At 42.7% G+C, this 24,279-nt stretch overlaps 1 protein-coding gene across 1 annotated transcript; it reads left to right on the top strand.

Moving 5' to 3' along the window:
* The first annotated feature begins 22,876 nt into the window (after nucleotides 1-22,876).
* Nucleotides 22,877-23,143, top strand: LOC116481002 (heat shock factor-binding protein 1-like). Its single transcript, XM_032754643.1, has one exon. It carries the CDS (start codon nucleotides 22,877-22,879, stop codon nucleotides 23,141-23,143), a length of 267 nt encoding a protein of 88 aa, XP_032610534.1.
* The last annotated feature ends 1,136 nt before the right edge of the window (nucleotides 23,144-24,279 follow it).

The raw sequence follows: 24,279 nt of genomic DNA, 5'->3' as shown, positions 1-24,279 counted from the left end.
TTCTGTCACTCAGGTTGGAGTGCAGTGGTGCAATCATAGCTCACTGCAGCCTAGAACTCCTGGACTCAAGCTATCCTCCCACCTCAGCCTCGCAAGTAGGCTAATTTTTTTTTCTTTAAAAATGTTGCCCAGGCTGGTCTCAAACCTTTGGCCTCCTAAAGCACTGGGGTTGCAGATGTGAGCCACTACACACTGCCAAGAAACTTTTAAGTAATAAATAAATAAATATATATATATTTGTATTTTTGTATTTTTTGTATTTTGCATTTTGTAGTTTTTGTATTTTTAGTAGAGATGGGGTTTCACCATGTTGGCCAGGCTGGTCTCGAACTCCTGATTTCAAGCGATCCGCCCACCTCATCCTCCCAAAGTGCTGGGATTACAGGTATGAGCCACGGCACCCGGTCTACCCACCTCACCCAACCTACATAAATATTTAATGGTATCAACTTTCACTCGCATCCGTGTGAAGAGACCACCAAACAGGCTTTGGGTGAGCAACAAGGCTGTTTACTTCGCCTGGGTGCAAGTGGCTGAGTCGGAAAAGAGAGTCTGTGAAGGGAGATAGGGGTGGGGCCATTTTATAGGATTTGGGTAGGTAAAGGAAAATTACAGTCAAAGGGGGTTGTTCTCTGGTGGGCAGAGGTGGGGGTCACAAGGTGCTCAGTGGGGGAAATTTTTGAGCCAGGATGAGCCAGGAGAAGGAATTTCACAAGGTAACGTCATCAGTTAAGGCAAGGACCGGCTATTTTAACTTCTTTTGTGGTGGAATGTCATCAGTCAAGGCAGGAACAGGCCATTTAAATATCACGTCATTTGTGATTCTTCAGTTACTTCAGGCCATCTGGATGTATACGTGCAGGTCACAGGGGATATGATGGCTTAGCTTGGGCTCAGAGGCCTGACATCAACCACACCACATATCTGCAAGGATCACTGGGAAGATTGTGCTCCTCTCTAAGTGGAATACAACAAAGATGACTAAACAGAGAGGAGAGAGAGCAAGCTTATAATATAAAGATAATTCTCTACAAAAGATGGCTTTGCTTGTTATTAGCTTCTGTTGAGGTTGAATTGTGTCCCTCCAAATTTCATATGTTGAAGTCCTGACTCCCAGTTCCTTAGAATGTGACCTGACTTGAAAATAGGGTTATTGTAGATGGAATTGTTAAGATGAGGTCATACTGGAGTAGGGTCGGCCCCTCATCAAAAACAGCTGATATCCTTGTAAAAAAGAAATCTGGACACAGACATAGACACAGGCAAAAACCATGTGCAGGTGAAGGCAGAGATCAGGGTGATGAGATCAGGGTGATGCTGCGGAGGCGGAGGAATGTGAGAGACGCCAGCAAGCGCCAGATGCCAGTAGAGAGGGATGGAACAGGTTACTCCCTCACAGCTCTCGGAAGAAACCAATCTTGCCGACACCTTGATCTCAGACTTCCAGCCTCCACAACTGTGAGACAATGGATTTCTGTCATTTAAGCCACCCAGTTTATATTTTGTTATAGCAGCCCTAGCAAATTAATACAGTTTCCATCTTGAAGAAAAATCCAAGATTTTTACATTGTTGTGGAATAAACAAAACTATAACTTACATTCCACAATTGCATATAGCATCTGCTGTCGGGTTTCGTGTTCTCATGTTCTATCTAATTTTGTAAAGTTACAAAATTTTCCCCCAGGGCTGAGGGCATGCAGATGGAATATTGCAGAGGGACATGTAACCCCTTGGTTCCCCTCCTATCCCCAGAGCTCTGCTTTTGGCTTCCTCAGAGCCTAAAAGCCTCTTGTGACACAGATACTCCTCAGGTACAGCCATGGGTGTAAGCAACTGGACAGAGTTAGGCTGGCACCACTACCAATGCCCTCTACCTAAAAAGGTACAACAGGAGCCACACCTCCCTCTCCTACCCCATTCTGTGCTCTGAGGATTACCCTTCATCATGGTCCAAACTGAGGGCCTCACCCGTGTGACATTCAAATGTCACAAGGTCATTCTGACCGCTCTTATAGCTTGTCAAACCATTTACAATCTGTTCTTTGTGGTGTGGTAACTGTCAATCAGTGGAAGTTTTTCCAGGCCTTTTATGTAGCCATATGTGATGGTTAATTTGTGTGTCACCTTGACTGGGTCAGAGTCCCCAGACATTTGGTCAAACATTTTTCTCAGCTGTGCGGGTGTTTCTGGCTGAGATTAACATTGAATTAGGAAACTGAGGGAAGCAGATGGCCCTCACTCATGTGGCTGAGTCTCATCCAGTCAACTGAAGACTGGAACTCAACAAAAGGGCTGAGTAAGAGGGAACTCCTGCTGCCTGACTGCCTTGGCCTGAAACTGATTTTTTTCTTTCCTTCAGACTCAAACTGAAACTCAGCTCTTCTTGGGTCTCAAGCTGGCTGGATTTCAGACTAGAACTGCACCCTTGGCTCTCCTGGGTCTCCAGCTTCCTGACTGTAGATCATGGGACTGGTCAGCCTCCATAATCACCGGGAGCCTATTCCTTATGTAAAATCTCTTTATATTCTATACAAGGAGATATATCTCTATCTATATCTATATCTATATCTATATATACGCACACACACACATATATGTAAAATATCTTTATATTCTATACAAGGAGATATATCTATATCTATATATACACACACATATGTAAAATATCTTTATATTCTATACAAGGAGATATATATATATCTTGTATAGAATAGAGATATATATATATCTCCTTGTATATATATATATATATATGAAACAAACCAACAAGATTTATATCTGTCTATATCTATACCTATATATGTATCTTGTATATATATATATCTTGTGTATATATATACGATATATATATATCTTGTGTATATATATACGATATATATATATCTTGTATATATATATCTTGTGTATATATATACGATATATATATATCTTGTATAGAATAGATATATATATATATCTCCTTGTATAGAATATATAGATATAGGTATAGATATAGACAGATATAAATCTTGTTCGTTTGTTTCTCTGCAGAACCCTAATACAATATATATTTAATCTAACCAATTTGGTGGATTAAAGCAGTGGTCTGCAATCTTTTTGGCACCGGGGACAGGTTTCATGGAAGACAATTTTTCCACGGGCCAGGGGTAGAGGGTATGGCTTTGGAATGAAACTGTACTATCTCAGATCATCAGGCATTAGTTAGATCTCATAAGAAGCACACAACTTAGATCCCTGGCATGTTCACAATAGGGTCCAGGCTCCTATGAGAATCTAATGCTCCCACTGATCTGACAGGAGGCGGAGCTCAGGGTTAATGCTCCCTCGCCCTCTGCTCACCCCCTGCTGTGCGGCCGGTTCCTAACAGACCATGGACTGGTACTAGTCCACTGCCTAGAGGATGGGGACCCCTGGATTAAAGTACAGTACAATCAGTAATTTCTTGGGCTTTACAAGGAAGCCAGGGGCTAAACTGGTATAACCTCAAGTGAACAAAGAAAATATAAGCGGTACTTATTACATAAAGTTATGAAATTTAATGAGTAAAATAAATAAATAGAATTACATTAAAAATTAAAGAAATCAATAAGAACTCAAAATTGTTAGAATAATAACAATAATACTAATGCAGGGGGGATCCTCCAGTTCTGCCACCTACTTTTGTAGTGACCACCAGAGCACTGAAGCTTCCCCTTGGTGTACTGGCTACATCAACATGACGCCTGTGCCCATTACATACACGCATGTGAACTTCAGCAATTCTTGCCTGAGTGAGTCACCTCTGTGAGACTTTTGGGCAAGATCCATCACCACAGTGGCTGGGGGAGACAGCACAACTCCAAGAATATCTATATCAAAAGCCTCTCCAAATTTAAATATACAACTTTCTTTTTATCTACACTGCCTCAGACGTACTCTTCTAATCACTAATCAGCCTGAAAATATAAACATTTACTGACAGGAAAGAAAATCTTCCTCAAAAACTAAAACAACTTTAGGAAGAAGTGCAAGTTGAGGATGGCCAACCCTGACTGAGAGCATCTAAGGAAAGAAAAACTGAATTTTTTAAATATGACTGTTTGGGGCTGGGTGCAGTGGCTCAAGCATGTAATCCCAGCACTTTGGGAGGCCAAGGTGGGTTGATCGCTTGAGCCCAGGAGTTCGAGACCAGCCTGGGCAACATAGTGAGCAACATCTCTTAAAAAAAAAAATTAAAATATGACTGTTCAGAAAACTTTTCCTAATTTGCACCTGCATAAGAACTTCTGAAAATTTTAGGAACAGCTAGAATGGTTTTCTAATATTTCTTGACCTGTGTGTTTTTGAAGATTTTAACATTAATGTTAAAGCTTATTTTACATTATTTAACACTAACCTTTAATTTAACATTAATTAAATAATGTAAAATAAGCTTTTAATAATATTTTAATTATTTAACATTAATGTAAAAGCTTATGTGTAATTAATGATTGTTACAGGCTGGGCACGGTGGCTCACATCTGTAATCCCAGCACTTTGGGAGGCCAAGGCAGGCAAATCACCTGAGGTCAGGAGTTTGAGACCAGCCTGGCCAACATGGTGAAACCCTGTCTCTACTAAAAATACAAAAATTAGCTGGGCATGGTGGTGGGCAACTGTAATCCCATCTACTCAGGAGGCTGAGGCAGGAGAATTGCTTGAACCCAGGAGGCAGAGGTTGCAGTGAGCCAAGATTGCGCCAGGGCACTCCAGCCTGGACGACAGAATGAGACTCTGTCTCCAAAAAAAAAAGAGCGATTGTTGCAAATTTTTTTTTTTTTTTTTGAGATGGAGTCTTGCTCTGTCTCCCAGACTGGAGTGCAGTGGCGCAACCTCGGCTCACTGCAAGCTCCACCTCCCGGGTTCACGCCATTCTCCTGCCTCAGCCTCCCGAGTAGCTGGGACTACAGGCGTCCACCACCATGCCTGGCTAATTTTTTTGTATTTTTAGTAGAGACGGGGTTTCACTGTGTTAGCCAGGATGGTCTCCATCTCCTAGTCTCGTGATCCACCCACCTTGGCCTCCCAAAGTGCTGGGATTACAGGCGTGAGTCACCACACCGGCCTGAGTTAATCTTAAAGTGCCTGATTTTTGTTCCTCTTGTGGACATTCTCTTTAAGCCCTGCCTGCTGTCTTTGAATTTCCTGGATATACTTAATATGCACAGAGTAAGCAGATAGGGTTGGCTCTTCCCCCAGTGCCAGTCAGTGAGCATTCCCTGAGTGCAGTCCTTTCCATGAGCCTACATCAGTGCTGAGCACAGCGCTAAAAATCAGCCAAACTGGCCGGGTGCGTTGGCTCACATCTGTAATCCCAGCACTTTGGGAGGCCGAGGCAGGCAGATCACCTGAGGTCAGGAGTTTGAGACCAGCCTGGCCACATCGTGAAACCCCATCTCTACTAAAAATACAAAAATTAGCCGGGCGTGGTGGCGGGTGCCTGTAATCCCAGCTACTGGGGAGGCTGAGGCAGGAGAATCACTTGAACCCAGGAGGCGGAGGTTGCAGTGAGCAGAGATCAGGCCATTGCACTCCAGTCTGGGTGACAAGAGCAAAACTCCGTCCCTCCACACTCCACCCCACCCACCCCCCTCCCAAAAAAAGAAAACACAGCCAGACTTGTGAATAACCCAGCGTACTTTTGTAAGTGCGTAGGACAGTGGACAGTGGGGCCCAAAGCCTCCATTACAAGGCTCTATGGAGAATTGGAGGCACATAAATAGCCCCAGTGAGACCCACAGGTGGCTGAATGGGGCGGGTATAAAGAAATTTGCCACATTCTCTTGGGAAAGCAAGATTGGTCTTATTTCTTTTCCTCATTCTGTCTCTAAAGGGAAAGGCATTGAGGAGAGTGACAGTAGATACGGCTATTTCAATATATATATATCTAGAGAGATGATAGATGATAGATAGACAGACAGATAGATAACATGCATATATATCCAGCATGGTTTTTTTTAATCACCCAAAGTTCAGAGTTTACATTAGGGTTCACTCGTGGTGTTATGCATCCTACGAGTTTTGATAAAGGCAGAATGACATGTATCCACTATTATAATATCATAGAGAATAGTTTTACTGCCCTAAAAATCTTCTGTGCTCTGCCTATTAGTCATCACATCCTTCCCCCAACCCCTGACAGCCATTGATCTTTTCACTTTCACCACAGTTTTGTTTTGGGTTTGGTTGGTTTTTTTTGTTTTGTTTTTTTTTTTAGGCAGAGTCTCACTGAATCACTCAGGCTGGGGTGCAGTGGCTTGATCCTTCATCTTGGCTCACTGCAACCTCCGCCTCCCAAGCTCAAGCGATTCTTGTGCCTCAGCCTCCTGAGTAGCTGGAATTACAGGCATGCGCCACCATGCCCGGCTATTTTTTGTATTTTTAGTAGAGATGGGGTTTTGCCATACTGGCCAGGCTGGTCTCGAATTCTTGACCTTAAACGATCTGCCTGCCTCGGGTTCCTAAAGTCCTGGGATTATAAGCGTGAGCCACCACGCCCAGCCAATTTTCACCAGTTTACCTTTACCAGAATGTCACATAGCTGAAATCATATGGTACGTACCCTTTTCAGATTGTCTTCTTTCATTTAGTAACATGTATTTATATGTGTTTTTTTTTTCTTTTTTAAAATAGAGATGTAGTCTCACTATGTTGTCCAGGCTGGTCTCAAATAACTGAGCTTAAGTGATCCTCCTGCCTTGGCTTCCCATAGTGATAGGATTACAGGCGTGAGCCCAGCCAGTAATATGTATTTAAAGTTCCTCTCTGCCTTTTCATGCCTGGATAGCTCATTTCTTTTTAGTGCTCAATAATATTTCATCATCTGGATATACCACAGTTTACACATTCTTCCACTGAAGGACATTGTAGTTGCTTTCAAGTTTGGGTAATTATGAATAAAGCTGCTATAAATATCCATGTGCAGATTTTTGTGGAGACGTAAGTTCTCAACTCCTTTGGGTAAATATCAAGGAGGGAGATTGCTGGATTATACGGTAAGGATATGTTTCGTTTTGTAAGGAACTGACAAAATGTCTTTCCAAAGTGGCTGTACCACTTTGCATTCCCACTGTCAATGAAAGTTCCTGTTTACATTCTCACCAGCAATGGATATTGTCAGTGTTTTGAATTTTTGCCATTCTAAAAAATGTTCAGTGGTCTGGCATGTATTTTATTTTATTTTATTTTGAGACAGAGTCTCGCTCTGTCACCCAGACTGGAGCACAATGGCACGATCTTGGCTCACTGCAGCCTCCACTTCCTGGGTTCAAGCAATTCTCCTGCCTCAGTCCCCCAGGTAGTTGGGACTATAGGTGTGCACCTTGCTAATTTTTTTTTTTTTTTTTTTTTTGAGACAGAGTCTCGCTCTGTCGCCCAGGCTGGAGTGCAGTGTTGTGATCTTGGCTCACTGCAACCTCCACCTCCTGAGTTCAAGTGATTCTCCTGCCTCAGCCTCCTGAGTAGCTGGGATTACAGGCATGCACCACCATGCCCAGCTAATTTTTGTATTTTTAGTAGAGATGGGGTTTCACCATGTTGGCCAGGATAGTCTTGATCTCCTGACCTCGTGATCCGCCCCCCTTGGCCTCCCAAAGTGCTGGGATTACAGGTGTGAGCCACTGCGCCCAGCCCTAATTTTTGTATTTTTAGTAGAGACGGGGTTTCACCATGTTGACCAGGGTGATCTTGAACTCCTGACCTCAGGTGATCTGCCTGCCTCAGCCTCCCAAAGTGCTGGGATTACAGGCATGAGCCACCACATCTGGCCTTGGCATGTATTTTAAATAAAATGTATTAGTCCCTGCCTATTAAAGAATCTTATATAAATATCGATAAAAAAAGAAAGAGAAAAGAAAAATCACTCATAATCCTATCACCTAAAGATAATTACTTTAATATTTGGGCATATATCCTTCTAATCATTCTTCTGTGTATGTATGAATGGATTTTTTTTCTTTAACCCTTCTCAAGATTCATATAGATCAATTTATCTAGGAGCAAATTCAATGTGCCCATTTTTAACAGGGGTATATAATCTATAACTAATTTAATAGTCTGACCTGTGGTCTGATTTGGGGAAATCAAGCCAAATAGTACCTGATCCTTTTCAAAGACTAGCTACCCTAACTTAAAAAAAAAAAAATAAACACTCAGGAGTTCTTTATTTTGATATCTGATGCATTCTGAAAGCAGCTCAATTAATTTCATGGCTCTCATCCCTTGATCTGGAATATCATGTATCATACGAGGTGTGATTTCAGCCTTATGAAATTTCAATCCTGTGAAACCCCTAAAGATTTGCAACTTTGATGTCCTAAAGACTGACCTTTGATTTGCAACTTGTACTTTGCCATATCTGGCAATGACAACACCAAATGCTGGTGAGAGTGTAAAGTAACAGGAGCTCTCATTCATTGACAGTAGGACTACAAAGTGGTTCAGCCACTTTGGAAGACAATTTGTCAGTTTCTTACAAAATTAAACATGTCTTTACCATATGATCCAGCAATCTCACTGCTTGATATTCACCCAAAAGAGCTGAAAACTTATGTCTCCACAAAAACCTGCACACCGATATTTATAGCAACTTTATTCATAAGTACCAAAACTTGGAAGCAACCACAATGTCCTTCAGTAGGTGAATGAATAAACTGGTACATCTAGACAATGAACTATTATTTAGCACTAAAAGGAAATGACCTGGCCGGGCACAGTGGCTCACATCTGTAATCTCAGCACTTTGGGAGGCCAAGGCAGGTGGATCACCTGAGGTCAGGAGTTCAAGACCAGCCTGGCAACATAGCAAAACACCATCTCTACAAAAATACAAAAAAAAAAAAAAAAAAAAAAAAACTAGCTTGGCATGGTGGTACGCACCGTAATCCCAGCTACTAGGGAGGCTGAGGCAGGAGAATCACTTAACCAGGGAGATGGAGGTTGCAGTGAGCTGAGATTGCACCACTGTACTCCAGCCTGGGCAATAGAGCGAGACTCTAACAAAATAAATAAATAAAGCTATCAAGCCATAAAAAGGCATGGAGGAGCTTTATACACATATTACTAAATGAAAGAGTAACTTCCCTGTCTGAGGTAAGTGAAATATATCTGTATGTTTCTTTAGTTGGTCAAAATGAAACATTTATTTATGTAGTAAAGAGTTAAATAAAGGGGGAAGTCCTAGCTAGAGCAATCAGACAAGAGAAAGAAACAAAGGACATCCAAATTGGAAAGGAAGAAGTCAAATTATCCTTATTTGAAGATGATATGATTTTATATTTGGAAAAACCTAAAGACTCCATAAAAAAAAACTGTTAGAACTGAAAAACAAATTCAGTAGAATTGCAGGATACAAATCCACATACAAAAATCAGTTTGTTTTTTATATGCCAACAGCGAACAATCTAAAAAAGAAATCAGGAACGTAATCCTGAGCTGACAGTTCCCCAGAACGGAAAAGGCAGTGTGCAGATTGCACAGGGTGTCTCTAGGCCTGCTCGGCTGGTGGCGATGGCAGGATTTCCACTGCATATGTACTATGAGTTCCACATCTCAGCCTCTTACCCAGCTTCAGCAGTCTCAGCTCCACCAGCTGGAGAATAAATGGGATTTGCCCGAACTCCCTCCTGAACTGAAATACAGACTGTGGTGTTCATATCCTTTTCTTCTGATTTTTATTAACCGTTCCTCAGAAAATTTAATGTTGTCAGAAGACCAGGAAGCTCAAGAGGATGAATTGTTGGCCCTGGAGAGTATTTACAATGGAGACGAATTTAGAAAAGCAGAGTCTGCCCGAGGTGGAGAAACCAGGATCTATTTGGATTTGCCACAGAACTTCAAGATATTTGTGAGCAGTTAGGTAATAATATTTTCTTAAACAGATTTTTCTAAATAAAGATTATTCTTTATTTGGAAAAAAAAAAAGTAATCCCAATTACAATAGCTACAAATAAAATAAAATACTTAGGAAATAACCAAAGAAGCAAAAGATTGCTGCAATGGAAACTATAAAACATCGATGAAAGAAATTGAAGAGGACACAAAAAACGAAAGATATTCCATGTTCACTGACTGAAAGAATCAATATTATTAAAAATGTCCATACCACCAAAAGCAATCTACAGATTCAATGCAGTCCCTATAGAAATATCAATGATGTTCTTCAGAAATATAAAAAATAATTATAAAATTTATATGGAACCACAAAAGACCCAGAATAGCCAAGGCCATCTTGAGCAAAAAGAATAAAACTGGAAGAATCTTATTACCTGACTTTAAATTTTACTACAGAGCTATAGTAACTAAAACAGCATTGTACTGGCATAAAAACAGACACATAGACCAATGGGACAGAATAGAAAAGCCAGAAGTAAATTCATGCATCTGCAGTGAACTCATTTTTGACAAAAATATCAAGATCAGCCATGGGGGAAAAGACAGTCTCTTCAATAAATGGTGCTGGGAAAACTGGATATCCATATCCAGAAGAATGAAACTACACCCCATCTCTGACCATATACAAAAATCAAATCAAAATAAACTAAAAACTTAAATCTAAGGCCTCAAACTATGAACCTACTAAATGAAAACATTGGGGAAACTCTCCAAGATATTGATCTGGGCCAGTATTGAAAAGATTTTTCAATACCCAACAAGCAGAGGCAATCAAAGCAAAAATAGACAAATGGAATCACATCAAGAAAGAAAGCTTCTGCACAGCAAAGGAAACAACACAGTGAAGCAATGACCCAGAGAATAGAAAAAATTATTTGCAAGCTATCCATCCGACAAAGGATTAGTAACCAGAATATATAAGGATCTTAAACAACTCAACAGGAAAGTATTTAATGACCTGATTAAAAAATGGGCAAAAGCTCTGAATAGACATTTCTCAAAAGGAGACTTACAAATGGCAAATAGGCATATGAAAAGGTGCTCAACATCACTGGTCATCAGAGAAATGCAAAACAAAACTACAATGACGTATCATTTCACCCCAGTAAGAATGGCTTTTAACCAGAAGACAGGCAATAACAGATGCTGGGGAGGATGTGGAGAAAACGGAGCCCTCGTACACTGTTGGTAGGAATGTAATATAGTCACTAAGGACAACAGTTTGAAGGTTCCAAAAGAAATCTAAAAATAGAACTACCATACAATCCATCAATCTCACTGCTAGGTATATGCCCAAAAGAAAGCAAATCAATATATAAAAGAGATATCTGCACTCCCATGTATATTGCAGCACTATCTACAATAGCCAAGATTTGGAAGCAACCTAAGTGTCCATCAACAGATGAACAGATAAAGAAAGTGTGGTACATATATACAATGGAGCACTACTCAACCATAAAAAAAGAATGAGGCTGGCTGGGCGCAGTAGCTCACACCTTTTTTTTTTTTTTCTTGAGACGGAGTTTTGCTCTTATGGCCCAGGCTGTAGTGCAATGGCACGATCTCAGCTCACTGCAACTTCTGCCTCCCAGGTTCAAGCGATTCTCCTGCCTCAGCCTCCCCAGTAGCTGGAATTACAGGCACACGCCACCACCCCCAGCTAATTTTTGTATTTTGGTAGAGATGGGGTTTCGCCATGTTGGCCAGGCTGGTCTCTAACTCCTCCTGACCTCAGGTGATCCACCCAGCCTTGGCCTCCCAAAGTGCTGGGATTACAGGCATAAGCCACTGCACCCGGCCGGCTCATGCCTTTAATCCCAGCATTTTGGGAGGCCGAAGCAGGCAGATCACTTGAAGTCAGGAGTTCAAGACCAGCCTGGCCAACATGGCGAAACCCATTCTCTACTAAAACTACAAAAATTAGCTAGGCGGGGTGGCACGTGCCTGTAGTCCCAGCTACTCGGGAGGCCGAGGCACAAGAAATCACCTAAACCTGGGAGGTGGCGGTTGCAGTGAGCCGAGATTGTGCCACTGCACTCCATCCTGGGTGACACAGCAAGAATCTGTTTCACACACACACACACACACACACACACACACGAGGAGTCCAGGCAAGGTGGCTCGTGCCTGTAGTCCCAGAACTTTGAAAGGTAGAGGTGGGCAGATCGCTTGGGCCAAGGAGTACAAGACCACCCTAGACAACATAGTGAGGCTTCATCTCTATTTCAATTTTATTTCCAAAATATTATTTATACCGGACATGGTGGCTGGCTCACACCTGTAATCCTAGCACTTTGGGAAGCTAAGGTGGGTGGATCATCTGAGGTTGGGAGTTCAAAACCAGCCTGACCAACATGGAGAAACCCCGTCTCTACTAAAAATACAAAATTAGCCGGGCATGGTGGTGCATGCCTGTAATCCCAGCTATTCAGGAGGCTGAGGCAGGAGAATCACTTGAATCTGGGAGGTGGAGGTCATGGTGAGCCGAGATCGCGCCATTGCACTCCAGCCTGGGCAACAAGAGTGAAACTCTGTCTCAAATAAAAAAAAAAGTAGTATTTTTTTAAAAATGAGATCCTGTCATTTGTAACAACATGGATGGAACTGGAGGACATTATGTTAAATGAAATAATCCAGACACAGAGAGACAAACTTCTCATATTCTCACTTATTTGCGGGAGCTAAAAATTAAAACAACTGAACTCTTGGAGATAGAGAACAGAACAATGATTACCAGAGGCTGGGAAGGGTGGTGGGTGGCAAGGGGTATGTTAATGGGCACCAAAAAAATTATTAGTTAGAATGAAGAGCTGGTTCTTCTTCTTTTTTTTTTTTTGAGGCAGAGTCTCACTCTTGTCGCCCAGGCTGGAGTACAGTGGTGCGATCCTGGCTCACTGCAACCTCCACCTTCTGGTTTCAAGCGATTCTCCTACCTCAGCCTCCTGAGTAGCTGGGATTACAGGGTACCACCACCACCACACCCGCCACCACCACCAGCTAATTTTTGTGCTTTTATTAGAGACAGGGTTTCACAATGTTGGCCAGGCTGGTCTCGAACTTTTGACCTCAGGTGATCCACCCACCTTGGCCTCCCAAATTGCTGGGATTACAGGCGTGACCCACTGCACCCAACCAAAGATCTAGTTCTTGATAATACAACAGGGTGACTACAATCAATAATAATTCATTGTGCATTTAAAAATAACTACAAGAGTATAATTGGATTGTTTGTAACACAAAGAAAGGATAAATGCTTGAAGTGATGCATACCCTATTTACCCTGATGTGATTATTATGTATTGCATGCCTGCATCAAAATGTCTCACGTACCCCATGAATATATACACCTATTATGTACCCACAAAAATAAAAAAGAATTAAGTAAAGGGAGTGATGTGGATTGAGAAGAGAGAAAGGAATCGTAGCCCAGGGCTGTGGAACTATAGATTCACGTGTCCAGTCTCAGAAGTACCTCCACATCAGCTGGCAATTCTTTTGTGTTTCCAGCAAGCTCTCACTCCTTTGATCATAGTGACTACTGTATTTCAAACTTACTCTCTACTCTCTTCTCCTCCTTCCTTCCCATTCTCAGCCAACAATCTCACTCCAATTTCAAGAGAAAATGAAACCTCCAAACAAAATGTGCTCAGCCTCTGCCACTGACCACTCTCCCCGTATAGGCCACTCATCCTTTCGTTCTGTCTTTCAGTGGGAACCTGAGGTGGCCTTCCTCATCCCACATCTCACTCCTCTCCTGCACTTGGTGCCCTGCCTCTCCTGCCTCCTTAGAGTTTCATTCCTCTGAACTTCCCTTCTTTTTTGCTCACCTCTGAGTACTTTTTCTCTGGCTCCTTTTCTGTCAGCATTTAAACATGATTTCCCACTCCATATAAAATCCACCCATTCTCGATCCTTCAACACTTGAAGGTGTAGGTCTTTCTCTTCAGAGACAAATGTTCTACACAGTTACTTCATTTATTCAGCAAATTTTAATATCTGTGTCTGCAAGTGTCAACTACATGCCAGGTTTTGTTTTAAGCACTAGGGATTCAACAAAGAACACGGTAGACAAAACTCCCTCCCCCCATAGAACATCTATTCTACTGACGAGCTGTAACCCTTTTCTCATTTCCAATTCATGTCACTACTCAACATCATCTGGCTTCTACCTCTACTGTCTTTTGAAAACTGCTTCTGCCAAGATCACTAATGATCTCCTTGTAAATCACACAGAAATATTTCAGTTCTCATGTGATTGGACCCAGGTTTTGCAGTGCTGACATGATTGACTACCCCTCCGCGAAAACTTGAGCCCTTCAGGATGACGTCTATCCCCGATTACAAATTTTTAATGGCTGAACATCCCTTTTAGGATAAGGTTTTAAATCTCCAACTGTTGATAAGGCCCTTGCTGATGGATTTTCTGCTTTCCTCTCTAGTTTCAACTCTCACCTTCTTAGCCATAGGCTTGGTCTGCCATTCTTGGTTTCAACCATCCAGATTCCTCTGAGATCCCCTGGAAGTGCCAGGCATCCCTCCTCTTCTTCTTCTGGCTCATCCCGACTCACCCTACAGGCCTCAGCATTGGCATCCTTTACTCTGGGAGCCCTGAGCTCCAACCTTGAACTTGCAGCCATTCTAATGTGCTTCTATAAGAATCTCTAATTACACATCTGGCAGTACTTATCACAGTATGTTATCCTCAGCAGTTTACCTGTCTGTATCCCCCCGGAATATGTAAGACCCAAAAGAGTAGAGACTTTCTCTTTCTTTCTTTCTTTCTTTCTCTCTTTTTTTCTTTCTCTCTTTCTTTCTTTCTCTTTCCTTCCTTCCTTCCTTGCTTCTTTGTTTCTTCCTCTCTCTTTATTCCTCTTTCTTTCTCTCTCTTTCTTTCCTTCTTTCTTTCTTTCTTTCTTTCTTTCCTTCCTTCCTTCTTTGTTTCTTCCTCTTTCTTTATTCCTCTTTCTTTCTCTTTCTTTCTTTCTTTTTCTTTCTTCAGAATAGATTCTTCTGTTAAGAAACTATTTCTGCCGGGCATGGTGGCTCACACCTGTAATCCCAGCACTTTGGGAGGCCAAGGCAGGTGGATCATGAGGTCAGGAGTTCTAGACCAGCCTGACCAATATGATGAAACCCCCATCTACTAAAAATACAAAAATTAGCTGGGTGTGGTGGTGTGTGCCCGTAATCCCAGCTACTCAGGAGGCTGAGGCAGGAGAATTGCTTGGAGCTGGGAGACGGAGGTTGCAGTGAGCTGAGATCACACCATTGCACCCCAGCCTGGGCAACAGAGTGAGAGCGAGACTCCATCTCAAAAAAAAAAAAAGAAAGAAAGAAAAGAAACTATTTCTTATTCAGACCTCTTTCTAGCATAGTGCCTGGTACAGAGTAGTTTCTTAATAATTATTAATTGAATTAAGATCATATGTATTAGTCAGATGGGTGGCTCATGCCTATAATCTCAGTGCTTTGGGATACCGAGGTGGGAAGATTGCTTGAGGCCAAGAACTGGAGACCAGCTGGGCAATAATACAGTGAGACCCTGTCACTAAAAACCATTTTTTTTAGTTAGCCTGATGTGGTGGTGTGCGTCTGTGGTCCAAGCTACTCAGGAGGCTGAAGTGAGAGAATCACTTAAGCCCAGGAGATTGAGGTTGGAATGAGTTGTGACCATGTCACTGTACTCCAGCCTGAGAGATAGAGTGAGACTCTATTCCAAAAAAAAAAAAAAATTGTAATTTAAAAAAGATTATATTTATTGAAGACCAACTTTGTGCCAGGCACTGCACTGCATGCTTTACAAATAGTATGTCACATAAGTCTCATAAAAACATTTTAATAATTTTTATGATCTGGAAACTGGGCCACCAAAAAGTAAAATAACCTGCTCCCTACTATTTAGATCTGTGGTTGCCCATAGCCCAGTAATGAACAACTTCAACAAAAGGAAGCACCAACTGAAAGTCAGGATAAAATACCTAGTCAAGGCCGGGCACGGTGGCTCATGCCTGTAATCCTAGCACTTTGGGAGGCCAAGGCGGATGGATCACTTGAGGCCAGGAGTTCAAGACCAGCCTGGCCAATGTGGCAAAACCCGGTCTCTACTAAAAATACAAAAACTAGCTGGGCGTGGTGTCACGCACCTGTAATTTCAGCTACTTGGGAGGCTGAGGCAGGAGAATCGCTTGAATCCAGGAGGCGGAGGTTGCAGTGAGCTGAGATTGCACCACTGCACTCCAGCCTGGGTGACAGAGTGAGACGCGGTCTCAAAAAAAAAAAAGAGAAGACAAAGGAGCCCCCTGCAGTTCAAGGACGTGACCTGGAATCTGATCAACAGGACTGAGAGGTATGTGTTGTATATGTATACATATATATACATATGTATGCACTGTGTGTGTGTGCGTGTGTGTGTGTGTGTGTATCTGGCTGAGGAAAGACTGGTTCTCTCTGGGCTAGACATTTCTTTTTTTTTTTTCTTTTGAGACAGGGTCTTGCTCCAGGTTGGAGTGCAGTGGCAAGATGAGGGCTCACTGCAGCTTTGAACTACTGGGCTCAAGCAATCCTCCTGCCTCAGCTACCTGAGTAGCTAGGACTATAGGCACACACCATCATGCCCCAGCTATATTTTTAATTTTTTTTTAGAGATGGGATCTTGCTATGCTGCCCAGGCTGGTCTTGAACTCCTGGCCTCAAGCAATTTTCCAACCTAGGCCTCTCAAAGTTTTGGGATTACAGGCATCAACCACTGCACCTGGCCTTGACTAGCCAATATTTAAGACATAGCAAAGAAAGCACACCTTTGTTATACAAACCTAATCCAGAGCCCTACCTCCTCCATCTGGCCCTTACACTCCAGGAGGTGGTATAATATTCCTTTGCCTTAATCATCTCAGGCCCAGGTGCCAGCAAACTAGAGACCACCCCTATAGCCTAGAGCCTGTGGAAATTATTCGAAGTAGCCAATCGGACACTTTTTACCCTATCCACCTTGACTTTCTTTTGGGGAACGCCCTGATAAAAACTCTGGCCTAAACCCTCTACTCACTCCTGTCTTTTGCCTCCTGCTCACTCTGGTGTCTTTTCCATGGTGGCCCTGGGTGGAATGGCATGCCTCCTGTCTCTAGAGCCTGTGAATATAATAAACTTTATTTTGCTGAGCCTCTCCTATGTGTCCTTTTGTGGCCACACTGACTGACCATCTTATAAAAGAATACAATCACTGGGCACAGTGGCTCATGCCTGTAATCCCACACTTTGGGAGGCCGAGGTGTGTGGATCACCTGAGGTCAGGAGTTCAAGACCAGCCTGACCAACAAGGTGAAACCCCGTCTCTACTAAAAATACAAAACTTAGCCGGGCGTGGTGGCAGGCGCCTGTATTCCCAGCTACTTGGGAGGCTGAGACAGGAGAATTGCTTGAACCCGGGAGGCAGAGGTTGCAGTGAGCCAAGATCGCGCCACTGCACTCCAGCCTGGATAATGGAGCAAGACTCCATCTCAAAAAAAAAAAAGAAAGAATATAATCCAGGACGTATACATAGAGATGGTCCTGAAGTCAAGGGGAAGAGTCTACCAAATGCCAGAAGCAGGTAAGGGGCAACCCGTAGGCTTAAAGGAAGACAAGCTGAAACCATGCAGTCTGATCTTATGTTAGAAACATGCCTGTTAATAGGCTAGGTGAGGTGGCTGACATCTATAATCTCAGCACTTTGGGAGGCCAAGGCAGGAGGACTGCTTGAGCTCAGGAGTTCAAGACTAGCCTGGGCAACATGGCAAGATCCCATCCCTACAAAAAAATCAAAAAAATTAACTGGACATAGTGGCTCATGCCTGTAGTCCCAGCTCCCCAAGAGGCTGAGGTGGGAGGATTTCTTCAGTCCGGGAGGTCAAGGATGCAGTGAGCCAAGATCATGCCACTACACTCAAATTTAAAAATGTGACCGTTAAAATTCAATTGGCCAGGCACAGTGGCCCATACCTGTAATCCCAGCACTTTGGGAGGCCAAGGCGGGCAGACTGCTTGAGCCCAGGGGTTTGAGACCAGGCTGGGCAGTGCGGTGAGGCCTCATTTCTTTAAAAAAAAAAAAAAAAAAGAAAAGAAAAGAAAACAAAAAGAAAGAAAGGAAACAAACAAAAAAACATAAAAGACCATATGAACTTTTATGAAACAAAGATATTGCTATGGTTTGGATGTTTGTCGCCTCCAAACCTCATGTTGAAATTTGATCCCCAGTGTTGGAGGCGGGGCCTAACAGGAGGTGTTTGGGTCATGGGGATGGATCTGTCATGAATAAATGATGCCCTCCCTCCAGGTGAGTGAGTTCTCAGTCTGTATTAGGTCCCGCAGGGCTGGTTGTTAAAAAGAGCCTGGCACCTCCCTAGCAAAAGCAGCCTGCAGCCCTCCCCAGACACAGATGCCCCATTTGAAGTTTCCAGCCAACCGAATAAACCAAATAAACCTTTTTAAAATAAATTACCCAATCTCAGGTATTCCTTTACAGCAACACTAAAGGGACTAAGACAGATATTAACAGCCATATCAATTTTTTGGTGACCAAGAAATAATACGTTAAACATTTTTCCACCCTCACATGACAGTTTACTTATTATATATGATATTTAGCTATGTGTATCTACATTTCAGGGAATTGGCTAAGGACAATCTAATTTTTACAAACTAATATGATGTAAAATATGTTTTTTGTTAATATTTCTGTACCATATAGTCTGGTTTTCAGAAACTAATTACTGGAGTTAAACTGGAAATGCCTGTCTATGCACAGAATACCAAATCACCAACAGGACTAAATTAGCATTCTTATCCTTACAAAGAAATTCTCTCGCTGGGCGCGGTGGCTCACACGCCTGTAATCTCAGCACTTTGGGAGGTCGAGGCAGGTGGATCATGAGGTCAGGAGATCGAGACCATCTTGGCTAACACGGTGAAACCCCATCTCTACTAAAAATACAAAAAATTAGCCAGGCTTGGTGGCAGGCACCTGTAGTCCCAGCTACTTGGGAGGCTGAGGCAGGAGAATGGCGTGAACCTGGGAGGCGGAGCTTGCAGTGAGCCGAGATTGCGCCACTGCACTCCAGCCTGGGTAACAGAGCGAGACTCCGTCTCAAAAAAAAAAAAAAAAAAAGAAAAAAAAAGAAATTCTCTCGGCCAGGTGCAGTGGCTCAGGCCTGTAATCCCAACACTTTGGGAGGCTGAGGAGGGCAAATCACGAGGCTACGAGTTCAAGACCAGCCTAGCCAACATGGTGAAACCCCATCTCTACTAAAAATACAAAAATTAGCTGGGCGTGGTGGCGTGCACCTGTTGTCCCAGCTACTTGGGATGCTGAGGCAGGAGAATTGCTTGAACCCAGGCAGCGGATGTTGCGGTGACCCCAGATTGCGCCAATGAACTCCAGCCTGGGCGACAGAGCAAGACTCCATCTCAAAAAATTAAAAAAAAAAAAATTCTTTCACTTGAGTCCTCCTTTGACTTCACCCTTCTGGATGGAGACTGCAGGAACAATGACTTGCCACTCAGAGCCCAGAGCTCCTTCTAGACCACATTCTGAATTCCTGAAACCTTGGAATTCCCTTCAGTCAGGAAGAAGAACAGAGGTAAAAGGATTTTGTGAGCAGGTCAGCCCCCGTTTTGTTTTGTTTTGGTTTTTTGAGACAGAGTGTCACTCCGTCACCTAGGCTGGAGTGAAATGGCACGATCTTGGCTCACTGCAACCTCCACCTCCCAGCTTTAAGCCATTCTACTGACTCAGCCTCCCAAATAGCTGGGATTACAGATACGTGCCACCATGCCTGGCTAATTTTTTTGTTTGTTCTTTTAGTAGAGATGGGATTTCACCATGTTGGCCAGGCTGGTCTCAAACTCCTGGCCTCAGGTGATCCACCCACTTCAGCCTCCCAAAGTGCTGGGATTACACGCATGAGCCACTGTGCCCAGCCAGGTCAGCCCCCTTTTAAGGGGCTTTCCAAGAAATCCCTACCCTATTTACATCTTCTGTTTACATCTCATCTGCTACAACTCTATTGGATGATACACCTACCTGTAAAAGAGGCTGGACATATAGCTGAGAACATTGCCACAACCAAAAAATAAAAGGGTTTCTACGTTTAAGAAAGAAAGAGAACTTGGATTTAGATAGGCAAATTGAAGTTTCTGGCACTGATGGAGTTATCGGGGAGAGGAACTATAATCTTTTCCCAAATCAACACTCACTGTGTTTTGGGTTTTTGCCTGTTTAACTAACAAGTTCAATAGCATGTCCAATGGCCAATTAGCAGGGGAAAATATCAGAAGAATATCTGAATATCTTGCCTATCTCTTTGTCAGAAAATTGTTAATGCTTCCAATCTACCTGAGACAGAAAGCTCTGTCCCTCAACACCTTGTGAATGTTTCTACGTTCTGACTCTAGAAGCATCTGAAATAATAAAGAATGGACTATTCTGGCCGGGCGTGGTGGCTCACACCTGTAATCCTAGCACTTTGGGAGGCTGAGGTGGATGGATCACCTGAGGTCAGGAGTTCAAGACCAGCCTGGTCAACATGGTGAAACCCCCATCTCTACTAAAAATACAAAAATTAGCCAGGCACGGTGGTGCATGCCTATAGTCCCAGCTACTTGGGAGGCTGAGGCGTGAGAATCACTTGAACCCAGGAGGCAGAGGTTGCAGTGAGCCGAGATCACGCCACTGCACTCCAGCCTGGGTGACACAGGAAGACTGTCTTAAAAAAGTTAATTAATTAATAATAATAATAATAAATAATCGACTGTTTAATCTTAAAATCGCACTATATGTGACTATCTATACATATTCCATGAAATTTTGCTTACAAAGAACAAAAATACATATTCCACTGCTATCCCAAATTTTTGCTTACAAAGAACAAAAATACATATTCCACTGCTATCCCAAATTATGCTTGACAGCTGTTTTTTGTTTGTTTGTTTTGTTTTTGTTTGTTTGTTTTGTTTTGCTTTGTTTTGTTTTGTTTTGAGATGGAGTCTCACTCTGTCACCCGGGCTGCAGTGCAGTGGCACGATCTCGGCTCACTGCAAGCTCCATCTCCCGGGTTCAAGTGATTCTCCTGCCTCAGCCTCCTGAGCAGCTGGGACTACAGGCACCTGCCACCATGCCCAGCTAATTTTTGTATTTTTAGTAGAGACGGGGTTTTACCATGTTGGCCAGGCTGGTCTCGAACTCCTGACCCCAGGTGATCCACCTACCTTGGCCTTCCAAAGTGCTGGGATTACAGGCATGAGCCACCATGCCCTGCCAGAATTTATTTTTAAAAAGAAAACAATTAAAAATAAACAAGCAAATAAAATTAAGTGGCCTGGAAGAAAAAAAAAATAGGCCAAAAGAGAGGGATGTAAGTACAATTCTGACCATGGAAAAGCTACCCCAGTCAGTGTCCCACAACCTGCCCCTTCCATCTCCTCATATCTATTCATAAGGGCACTAGCACTTTGCTTACAGGGGTTAAATAAAGAAAAAGCCCCTAGAAATTTTTTTAAAAATAATTGGACTGAGGGTGGTGGCTCACACTTGTAATCCCACCACTTTGGGAGGCCACGGTGAGAGGATCACTTGAGTCCAGGAGTTTGAGAGCGGCCTAGGCAACAAAGGAAAACCCTGTCTCTACTTAAAAAAAAAAAAAAAAAAAAAATAGCAGGGCATGATGGTGCACACCTGCAGTACCAGCTACTCAGCAGGCTCAGGTGGGAGGATCACTTGAGCCCGGGAAGTTGAGACTGAAGACAGCCTATGATGGTGCCACTGCACTACAGCCTGAATGACAGTGTGAGAGACCCTGTCTCAAAGAATAATATAATAATTAGGCCAGGCGTGATGGCTCACATCTGTAATCCCAGCACTTTGGGAGGCTGAGACGGGTGGATCACGAGGTCAGTGTTCAAGACCAGCCTGGCCAAGATGGTGAAACCCCTTCTCTACTAAAAATACAAAAAATTAGCCAGGCGTGGTGGTGGGCGCGTGTAATCCCAGCTACTCAGGAGGCAGAGGCAGAATTCCTTGAATCCGGGAGGCAGAGGTGGCAGTGAGCCAAGATCGTGCCACTGCACTCCAGCCTGGGCAACAGAGTGAGACTCCGTCTCAAAAATAAATAAATAAGTAAGTAAATAAATAAATAAATATTAATAAGAATTGTAAAAATTACCCAGAGGGGCAGGGCACAGTGGCTCATGCCTATAATCCCAGAATTTTAGGAGACCAAGGTAGGAGGATTGCTTGAGGTCAGGAGTTCAAAACCAACCTGTTTTTAAAATTTAGCTGGGTTTGGTGGCCTGAGCCTGTCGTCCTAGCTACTCTGGAAGCTGAAGAGAGAAAATTGCTTGAGCATAGGGGTTTGGAGGCAGCAGTGAGCTATGATTGTGCCACTGCACTCCAGCTTGGGTGACAGAATAAGATCTTGTCTCTAAAAAAAAAAAAAAATAGATTACTTAGAGGGAATAAGACCTCTAGGATGGGAAGAGGCCACAGAGTAAAGTCCTCCCCATTCTGGTATTTGGACATTCCATGTCCCCACATTAAAGGCTGCTCCTGCAAAAAGTAAAGTCTGCCTAACCAGAAAAATCTTGTCCATATACACAGAGTCTATTGGGAAACAACCTAGAGAAAACTCATACTGGCTACTTACAAAAATCAAATTAAGCTGTGCTACATTGTCTAATCAAACTCACTAGAAGGGTCATGCAACGTGGATGACATAAGAACATAACCCAAAAATCCCAACATGGAGAGCACTGTGAAATTCCTGAACTTGTCCAATACCCTATAAATTTTAGAAGATGGATCTTCTTCCCACTAGCAAGTCTATACTTGTTCCTGAAATAAATTAATAGCCCCCTCATTACATATCTCCTTCCATTTTACACAAAGAACTTAAGGTCCCAGAATAGGTTAAAAAATATTTTACAATCACTACCAAGATGGGCACCAGGGATATAGCCGAGACTGACCCCAAGACTGAGGAGGAACTCACCTCAGTGGTGCAGACACTCCTACAGCATATCCAAGATAAATTTCAGATCATCTCTGACCAGATCATTGGGAGAATTGATGATATGAGTAGTTGCATGGATGATCTAGAGAAGAACATCACAGATCTCATGACACAGGCTGGGGTGGAAGAACTGGAAGGTAAAAACAAGATACCTGCCACACAAGAGGTGAAGGTTGCTAATGATTTATACTGAAATCTGGAACACCAATTTTCCAAGCCAAGAGAAGATTGAATGGCTTTTTGCAGCTAACTACTATGTGTAGACAGGTTTTATAAAAAGTTTGCATTCTTATCACATACTATATAGTTAGTCTATAGAGTGATTTACCCCCAGTTTCTTAAACATGGTATCTTCACATCTTGGACCTTGGTCAATTGTGCTATTAATTATTAAACATTAAAACTTTGCCAGTTCCTGAAAAAAAAAAAACAAAAACAAAAACAAAAAAAAACACAGTTTTACTTTCCCAAATTCCTATTCTTCTTTGACCCAAATGGAGGCCACACTCAGGTGCTTGGGTAGAGTCTTGTCCTTTCTTCAACAGCTTGCATCAACCTCCATCAAGACTAGGGCTGGAATAAATTAAGTGTCTGCTAAGCTAGGCTGCTTCAACCCCAGTGTCTCACGTGTTTCAGCCCTTCAACCAGTGAGTTTAGAAATCCTTAAAGAAATCTTCAGAACAAAATATAAGCATTATAGTGCTTACATCTCAGCACCTACACATCCCTAACAGCATTTTTCAAGTCAAAGCATATATTACATCTATTACAACCTAAATCCACATCATCTTTGCCATCCATAGATTATAGCAGATAGGGTATTAATATTATTGAGTGGAAGAATGTAGGTTGTGAAAAACAGTAAAAGCATTATTATTGATAAATTAGCATGGGCTATTTGGAGAAATAATTTGTCTCAGCCAACCAAGTGCAGCCTAGAACCAAAACATGCCAAAGGACCTACTTTGGCTCTTTCTCCCTAAGCATTTGAGTCTCAGACTTTTCCACTCCAGAGGGAAAAGCCCATCCAACAAAAAACAGCAGCAACAAAAAGCTTATCCAATAAAAAGTTCTGTTCTGAAAGACAGAAGAGGAGGGCTGGAATTTTCTAAATAATTCCCAGAGACTGGCTTCTTCCTTCTCAGGGCTGGGGAATAGCAGGGCCAGCTTACCTCACCAGCTGTTGGAAGAGAAGAAACCCACACAAGGCCAAAGAGCCCACCCAAGAGATGATAGAAATCAAAATAGTAGTTACCTGGAGGAACGGGTCTTGACTGAAAAGGGGCTCTAGAAAACTTTTCAGTGTCGTGAACAGATTGTCTATTTTGA

Source organism: Hylobates moloch, unplaced genomic scaffold (genome assembly GCF_009828535.3).
Source record: "Hylobates moloch isolate HMO894 unplaced genomic scaffold, HMol_V3 SCAFFOLD_3, whole genome shotgun sequence".
Lineage (NCBI taxonomy): Eukaryota > Metazoa > Chordata > Mammalia > Primates > Hylobatidae > Hylobates > Hylobates moloch.
Note: the sequence above shows the minus strand (reverse complement) of the source record. Positions and strands in the feature narration are given on the sequence as shown.

What these genes read in the sequence shown, in the direction of transcription:
- LOC116481002 (XM_032754643.1), top strand. Translation starts at nt 22,877, where the DNA reads ATGGGCACCAGGGATATAGCCGAGACTGACCCCAAGACTGAGGAGGAA.